The 8148-nt window shown below is 46.7% G+C and overlaps 1 protein-coding gene across 1 annotated transcript; it reads right to left on the bottom strand.

Annotated features, from left to right (window-relative positions):
* Nucleotides 1–156: 156 nt before the first annotated feature.
* On the bottom strand, nucleotides 157–6518 carry pip4p1b (phosphatidylinositol-4,5-bisphosphate 4-phosphatase 1b). Its single transcript, XM_086165917.1, has 7 exons — nucleotides 6193–6518; nucleotides 4694–4875; nucleotides 4507–4613; nucleotides 4248–4359; nucleotides 3957–4009; nucleotides 3777–3867; nucleotides 157–2190 (listed from the first exon to the last, which is right to left on the bottom strand). Exons 1-7 carry the CDS (start codon nucleotides 6293–6295, stop codon nucleotides 2056–2058), a joined length of 783 nt encoding a protein of 260 aa, XP_086022043.1. The 5' UTR covers nucleotides 6296–6518; the 3' UTR covers nucleotides 157–2055.
* Between the last annotated feature and the right edge of the window lie 1630 nt (nucleotides 6519–8148).

The following is an 8148-nucleotide window of genomic DNA, read 5'->3' as shown; positions in this document are numbered from 1 at the left end:
TGTTATTGCAACATCTAGGGCAATCCAAACCTTGAATCTGATGCTTCCCCCCCGTCTCAGAGTCCACATTTCTAGCAACAAGGTTTGCTGCGATTAAACTGCTGAGTGAAATTTGTTTTTTGCCCTTTATTTATCAAAAATACACAGAAAATAAAATGTCACTTCATGTATTTTATTCCATACTTGATGACAGCACCACAGCAACGCATCATCCCGCAGTAACAACTGTCTGCCGTCCCCCACAGTGGAGCCCACCTTTTCCCTTCAACACACACACACACACTTAAGTGTTACACATTTTTAAAGGAATCCAGGTGATTAGTGGCAATGAGGACGACACACACCTATACACATATATACACACACACTCTTACAGCGGCTGGGCCACGCAGTAAGAAGTATCACTTTATTTCAAGACGTAAAAAAGAGGAGCCTGCAGAGGATCGGGTGGATGTGGAGGTACAGCAGAAGCCGGTGTGTGTGAGAGTGTGTGTGTTGGGGGTCAAAACGTTGCCATGGCAACGGCAGCGAGATGCCACTGAACCCGAGGAGGGCCCACGCAAAGACGGCGGCAAATAAATAAACCGATGGAAAATCGCTGACAATATTATTCCGGATTATTTCCTCTTCTCTATTTTCACTTGCAAATCTCGGATTATTTTCCCGCGAGCTGAGAGTAAATAAATGACATGAAATCCGCTCGGGCCGATCTCTTTTTCTTCCATTGAATCTTTCTGCGCTTCCCTTGAATCATTCGCTTCCATTTATTCATCTCTGGTTAAAAACCATGAAAGGTATTTCTTAAAACATGAAAGTGAAGAAATAAAATGCCCCGCGCAAAAAAATATAACAACGAAGAGGTAATGCCTGGTCATCGCTCGGCCCGTAAACAAATTAAATTCCCTCAAAATGAATCGTGATAATATTAACCAAAAAAAGAAAATGTTATTAACCAAAAAAAAATAAAAATCAGTAGAATTTTCCATAGCAACTTCTGTGCATCATCAATCCAGTCAGTTGTGGGAGGTGAAGACAGCGAACATTTAAAAGACAGATTTAACAGAGTCTGAAACCCTATTTGGAAAAATAAAAAGGTCTATTTTTTTATTTTTTAACTGGGATAAGTTGGAACCTGTCCGGAAAAACATCACTCTCATCCGTGGAGGTCTTTTATTTCAAATTATTTTGTGAAGTTTACTGAAAGTGGAAGTAGCTTAGCTGCGCTAATTCAGCACCTTTGGTCCCGAATTATGGTTTAATCCTGTGAAACTGGAATTTTTCGTCATGTCGAGTCACAGCTTCCTGTCACGTAAAGAGAGCTTCACGCGCTCGACATGATGATTAAGACCGCTCTCAGGCTTTTCCTGCTAAAGAAATGTCGCCCCTGATATGCAGACAAGACGAACCCTCCCTCCCGTGTCGCCGTGACGACGCGGTAAAACGTTTCCCCTGGAATTCGACGTCCTCTCGGGGATGGAGGACGTCTACTGGCCGCTGGATTTCGAAAAACGTCTGGGAAATGTACAAAATACAGATTCTGTTTCTGATCCTTTCCAAAGAATCAGGTGAAAAAAAAAAAAAAAAAAAAAAAGAGTAAAAAGAAAGAAACAATAACAAACACCCGACAAAATAGCGTTTTTTTGTTCATCAGGAAGTGGCTCGACCCGTTCCTCCCACGAGGCTGCACTAAATTAGCTTTTTACAGCAAATACGACTTTATCTGAGCGTCGTTCTGCTTCCCAACCGTGCACGTCCGATATCGACCCTTCAAAACAAGAACCGGGCCCAAATCAATTTTTGATCGCAAAAAAAAAAAAAAGTCACCAAAATCAAAGAGATTAAACACTGAAATCATGAGAAGACCGTTGTTAATTATTATTATTATTATTACAAGACGAAAGCCTGAATTGATGTATTACTACGATTAGATCGAGTCGCAATTACAGGAATTTGGATTTAATTTTGGAGGGTGGATATCGGAGAAAGGTGGTATGGACTTTCTTTTTTTTTTAAAACAAAAATATCTGGCCAGGATTCACCCCCTCTTCCCGGAGTCTACGTGATGGGGTCGCTGATCTTCAGGCACCTCCAGTAGATGGCGCGGGCCAGGGTGAGCACGGCGAGCACCAGGAGCAGCACCCAGGAGGCGTAGATCCCCCTGGACAGCTGGGCCCGCGACCAGGTCCCCACCTGCACACACACACACACACACACAATTTCAATGCAATTAACACTGACATTTATTTTCCTGCAGTTTTTAAATGATCGCTGTCACTCTGTTTCTGTTCTTATCCTTGTTGTTGTTGTTTTGGTTGACTATTCTCACCCTTTCTTTTGTTAAATTCTGTTGTCTCTTCTTGTCCTTGTTGTTCTCTCTGCTGTCTTTTAATTGTCTCTTTTATATTTTTATATTCTTTTATATTTTTTTTCATATTTTATATTTATCCTCATATGGGGATCCATAAAGTGCTGTATTTTTAGGATTATAAGTCACACTTTTTTCATGGTTTACAAATAAAGATGACTTATACTCAGGTGCAACTTTAATATATATATATATTAAAAATATAATTATATAAAAAATATAAAACATATATTTTCACATGTTATTTTCAGCTGCAAAATTACTCTCTAGGCGTGTGTGCCAGTATTCGCTACTCCTATTACTCCTGTACCGCTGAAAATGTCAAATTTAAACATCAACTTATAAAGAAAGACTGAACACGAATGCCCACAAAAGGAAAATCACATTCTGCAGATTAAATGCTGCAAATAGCGAAACGTGCAGCCGAAACATTAATCAAGACGCAGAAAGAAAGTTTGGTGTGAGTGAGAAGTCAGTGAGGGATTGGCTAAAAAGAGGAGGATACTCTAACTGCAATGAGGAAAACAAAAAAAGCTAATGGCGAGCTAAACGCTAGATGCTGCTAGATGCTTCCGGGGGAGGCTTGTCGACGCTGCGGCTCCGTCTCCACGCCCAGGTAGAATCCAAATAACTTTACGAGTGTTATGCAACGCAAGCACCTCTCTATAAGCGACGCCCCGTCTGCCTCCGGAGTTGGCCGAGTTTCTCAGACGTGACGCCGAGGATGAAGAATTCAATGGATTTAGTGAGTTGGAGTGAGATTGAACGTTTGGCAAACTATAGTTCTTCAAATAACTGCTAATATGTTACGTTAATATAGTAGACTAGACGCCTGTTCAGTCTATTCTGTTATTACTATTATAGAGACTCTGCTGTACTGTTTAGAGCAGGGGTGAGCAATTATTTTGGCCTGAAAGCCACATTTTTTATTTAATTTTTAATTTTTGCACAGGCCAACTAGGTATTGTGTAAATTGAACAAAATGAAAATTGGTATTTAAATATTATAATTTTTGCGGGGGGCATTTTATTCCAACTTTAAAATCATTAACAATCAAATAAATGTACCAATAATATTATTATTGACAAAATTCAACAAAAGGAAAATATAAGAAGTTTCTAAATTCAATATAGATGATAATACGTTAAACTATTCAGAGAAAATAGTTTGGGGGGCCGGATAAAAAAAAAGGAAAACGTGCCCCGTAAAATGGCCAGATCTGGTTTAGGGAGAATGTTCAGAGTTTTTTGCTTCTTCATTATGCATTTTTTGGCTGGTGCACCTTGTACTCCAGGAAATACAGTCCATCTTATCCTATCTTATCTTATCAATAAAGTATATTTCAGTTCCCTCCAACGTCCACTCGGTGTGGCTGCAGGACGGCCAACTCTTCCCTCCCCCAAACACACACCATGAGAGCAGCGGCCGAGGAGGCGATGACCACGAAGAGCAGGAGGCACAGCAGGCTCCGCCTCCTCGGGTAGCGCCGACCAATGGAGGACCTGGAGGCACAGAGAGGTCGGAGGTCAGGCGCCCGGCCGCTTCCTGTCGGACATATTTGTTCCTGTGTGGGGGAAGGGGGGGTACTTACACCTTGCGGCAGTGCGGGCATCTGGCCAGCGTCCGGTCCGAGAACTCCGTCCACTGAAAGACATGGAGGTCAGAGGTCAAGACGAGGGGGCGGGGCTATGTGACAGGGACGCTCTTCCATCAGATCACACGCGCGCGCACACACACACACACACACACATACATACATATAGATGGACCTGCACACATATGTGTATATCAGTGTCTTTTAGAGAGAGTGTGTGAATGAGTGCGTGTGAATCATTGTGTGTGTATTGGTGATTATCAAAGTGTGTGTGTGTGTGTGTGTTACCAGGAAGGTGTTGGAACAGTGTCCACAGATGACGCGGATGCCGAGGGGCTGGTGCTGCGGCTCCGGGATCTCCCTGCCGACGTGAACTGGCCCCAGGTTGATGACGCGTTTGCTGTCGGTCCATAAATCACAGCGTCGTCAAACACACACTTCCAATACATCACACACATGTTTATTGATCGTCCCCCGGGAAATATAAAGATCCCTGACCGACTCAGGGGCAAACATGGCGGCGGTCACGTGACCGGCGGCGGCTCACCAGTAGGGCCGCGGGCAGGCTATCCTCTGAGATGTGACTTTGCAGATCAGTAGGCAGCGACAGGGGCAGCGCACGTACTTCTTCCCCACCGGGGCGTTTTTTATCGGCTGCAGAGGGAAAGAAATTAATAAATTAAGTTTCAGATTTCTGGCAAATGACGCTCCGTGTGTGTGTGTGTTTCTCTCACCGTAGCCTCGTTGCAGATGCTGCACTTCACCACGTGCTGGTGCGTCTTCCCTTCCACCGAGATGGCGCTCTCGCAGACCCGGCACTTGATGACGGGCGCGCTGCTGCTGTCAGGGCTGCCCTGCGGTGAGTAGGGGGGCGGAGGCTCGCCGGGCGCCACCGCCCTGGGGAACGGTGCCACACCTAGAGCGGCGGCGGGGAGGACGGCCAGGTTAGCAACCCGCTGCTAGCCTTCAGGTTTTGGCTTTTCAATCGTGGCGCGATAAAGATGTTTGTCATTACTGACAATTACAGGGCTTTACTGACTAAAATAAAATGACAAAAGACGGAAGAAGGACTTTCATCACAGCAAGGACGAGCTGGACGGGGTTGTCCGTTTTTTTTATTGAAAATAATAATGAAAGATGAAGAGTCAGTCAAAAGATCAATCTTTGTTTCAACGAATCAACAACCTCCAGTCAGATGAACCCACAGCGAGTGGGAAACAGACGCAAACACATGGAAAGTGGGCGGCATGGAGTGCAAAGGTCATGGCATGCAGAGGAAGGCGGCGGGCAGAGGGAAGCGAAGATACAACGCAGAGACTTGTGCAAAAAACGGTTCAAGGCCGGCTGACAGGAAGTCACATGGCGACATCATGTCACTCCAGACGTCAAGCTCAGAGGAGTGAATTGACGCCTGTAGGTTTTTTGTTTAGTGGAGCGAAGTAACAAAATGCAATTAGAGTCAGGTGAATCCGGAAATATCACACTTGAATTCTGTCTCGCAATATCTTAAACTGTGCATAATCAAATTCAACACCTGGCGTTGTATATGATGAAAGAATAACTACAGCTTTTATTTTTTTAGGCGGCTACTATTTAACTCTAGACCCATTTCTCCCTAGAAAAAAGGGATAGTTGCTTGTTTGTGCCTCTGGTGTTACTTCCGGGTTCTCACGCGCTTCCCGACAAACCCGGAAGTCACCCAAGGAGCGCCCTAGAATTCTCTGGAATTTAGAATCGCAGTGTGTAGTTAGGTACATTATAGTGTTGGACAAACATTGTTTAATTTTCAAATTATGCGCACAGAGCTCCGAAAGGTCATTTCGAATCTGGAGAGCAGGTGTAAAGGTCGAATCCCGGAGTGACAATGATGCTAATGCCAAAGAGGTTGAACTTTGACCCCGAGCCACAGTGTCAACCACCTAACCAGATTACGAAGCAAATCACAATCACAGTCTGCTTAATCTGATACTTTATCTTTAATTAACAATGGCAATCTAGCCATGCAGCCCCCTGTCCGGATTATTAACTAAATCCGGTCACCGATAGTTTATAGAAAAAGGTTGGCTAGCTTAAGAGCGAAACGACGAGTCCATTTGATGTTAACGCTCACGTTAGCCACCCTGCTAGCTAGCATGCGAAAAGAAACTGGTTCGCGTGATAGACCAAATAAAAAAGCGGAACCTTGCGTCGGAGAGTCCTTAATAACATTTATACGCGCTTGTCGCCGACGTACTCTGAGGTTCGGACAGGAATCCATGCGGGTCCCCCCCGTGAGAGTAGCCGTTGGTCCCGTCGTGCTGCTCGGACAGCAGCGGCGACCGTTCCCCGTCCGCCATCGCTGCCCCACCGGACTCCCGCCAGACGGTGCGGCCGCAGCTTGAGCCTCTGCGGCGGCGGAGCGAGTCGAGGACACCTCGGCGAGGATTTCTAATGCCGTTTTATCCCCCCCTTTTTTTTTCTTTCCGCCGGACCGTCAGCTCAGATTTCCTACTGTCAGCACGGGATTGACAAGCACATGACGCGGCGAGAACCGTGAAGACGGAAGCGTGAAACAACAAAAACACGGGTCACATGACCGTGATGGCCAATAGGCGAGCTTCGTACGAGACCGGACGTGTAAACCCGGAAGTCGGTGAGGCTTGTTATTGTTGACGACCAGGAGGAAACTGGTGGACGACCAGCTAATCCAGCTAATTCGCGTAATCCCGACCAATCTGAGCAAGGCGGTCTTTAACAACGAATGCATCCAATATCTATGTATTTTACTTTACCCTTCCATCCCCTGAGGCAAAAGACACACACTTTAATATTAAAGATGATAACTGCTCATTTTGTGAGGATGATCTTGAAACCATCATGTGAGAAACCACATTATTTCTGGATGAAAGAAAAACACCCAGAGGGGACCCAGGGAATACGACTAGCCCTGCACAGGAGTCCTGATGAGTCTGCCGAAACGTCTGCGGCGTCCCTCGGGAATGACGACAGGAGGCCCTGAACGCTGGACCTGCAGAGGTGCTTCTGGATACATCTTTGCCTGCCACATCTTCGCCGGTTTAAACTGATCCAGTATGACACGCTCCCAACGCCTGCCCACGTCCAACAACAAACTCTTGGGGCCTTCCTCAAGCACCCAGAACGTCGTATGGAGGCTGCAGAGGCGAGCGGTGAGCATCTTGCCTAACGAACACCAAACAAGCAGGCATGACCTCATCCTAAGGAAAGGAGCGCAGCCCTAGCAAGACCCCAGCAAACCATCCACCCAAATGTCACCCGATAGCATGGCCCGAGAGCAGTGGAGAACAATGGGAACACCTCTGGCCACCTAATGGTCCAATCGACTACAGCGAGCAGGTGGGTAAAACCCTACGAAGGAGGTAGGGGGCCCACCAGGTCGACATGGACATTGTCAAAATGTCACAAAATGTCCAGCGGCAGCCCACTCCTTTACATCCCTACAAATGCCAGGCCAGACAAATGGGCCCACGAGACCTGTGTTTGACGACAGCAGGGCGAGGACATCTGGGCCAACGCATTGGTTAGCGTCCATAGCCGCAAAATCAAACCCGACATGCATAGGACACATGGGAACCCGCGACAAGCAATCCACAAGAGGGCTGAGCTTCCCAGCCACATGAACGCAAAGCTTCGTACAGCAGGCGAAGAAGATGGGTGGCATGAGGGAGGAGACGGCTGTAAAAAATGACCACGGGAAATCAGTCACCGCCTCCACCTTCCACCACAAAATGCGGTGCCCAATGAAATGAGTCACCGACAGACCAAACCGGCACTCAGCCGGGTTGATAATGAGGCCATGCTTGGCTAGACGGCGGAAAACCTGAGTTAGATGCTCCAGGTGCACATTGGTCGACGGGCTGGGCACCAGATGTCATCAAGGTAAACAAAAACAAACGGGAGGTCACGCAGCACGGACTCCATGAGCCTCTTAAAGGTCTGGCCAGCTTCCTTCAATCTTGTGATAGTCGCCAGTTGGATGCCAAGACCCGTCGGCCTTGGGAGTGTTAGACCGCCTCAAACTTTCCCTGGTTGTGAAGTCCCCTAGCAGTTGCTTGTTTGGCAGTGTCCAGGCGTCTTGGGTGCGCGAAAACCGGCAGCCCCACGGTGGGGATAAAATACTCCACGCCCACTTCCTCAGAGTCAGACATGCTTTCCTTGCAGTCGGCATGGT

This window comes from Fistularia commersonii, chromosome 19 (genome assembly GCF_037954325.1).
Source record: "Fistularia commersonii isolate RoL2024-O1a breed Wild chromosome 19, RoL_Fcom_v1.0, whole genome shotgun sequence".
NCBI lineage: Eukaryota > Metazoa > Chordata > Actinopteri > Syngnathiformes > Fistulariidae > Fistularia > Fistularia commersonii.
Note: the sequence above shows the minus strand (reverse complement) of the source record. Positions and strands in the feature narration are given on the sequence as shown.

Bases quoted from the DNA above. Each gene is read 5' to 3' on its own strand.
- pip4p1b (XM_086165917.1), bottom strand. From the start codon at position 6,295: ATGGCGGACGGGGAACGGTCGCCGCTGCTGTCCGAGCAGCACGACGGG. The intron at 4,010-4,247 runs GTAACACACACA...CATGTCTTTCAG, and splicing joins ACTGTTCCAACACCTTCCTG to TGGACGGAGTTCTCGGACCG. The intron at 2,191-3,776 runs GTGTGTGTTTGG...GTGTGTGTGCAG, and splicing joins CCTCGGCCGCTGCTCTCATG to GTGGGGACCTGGTCGCGGGC.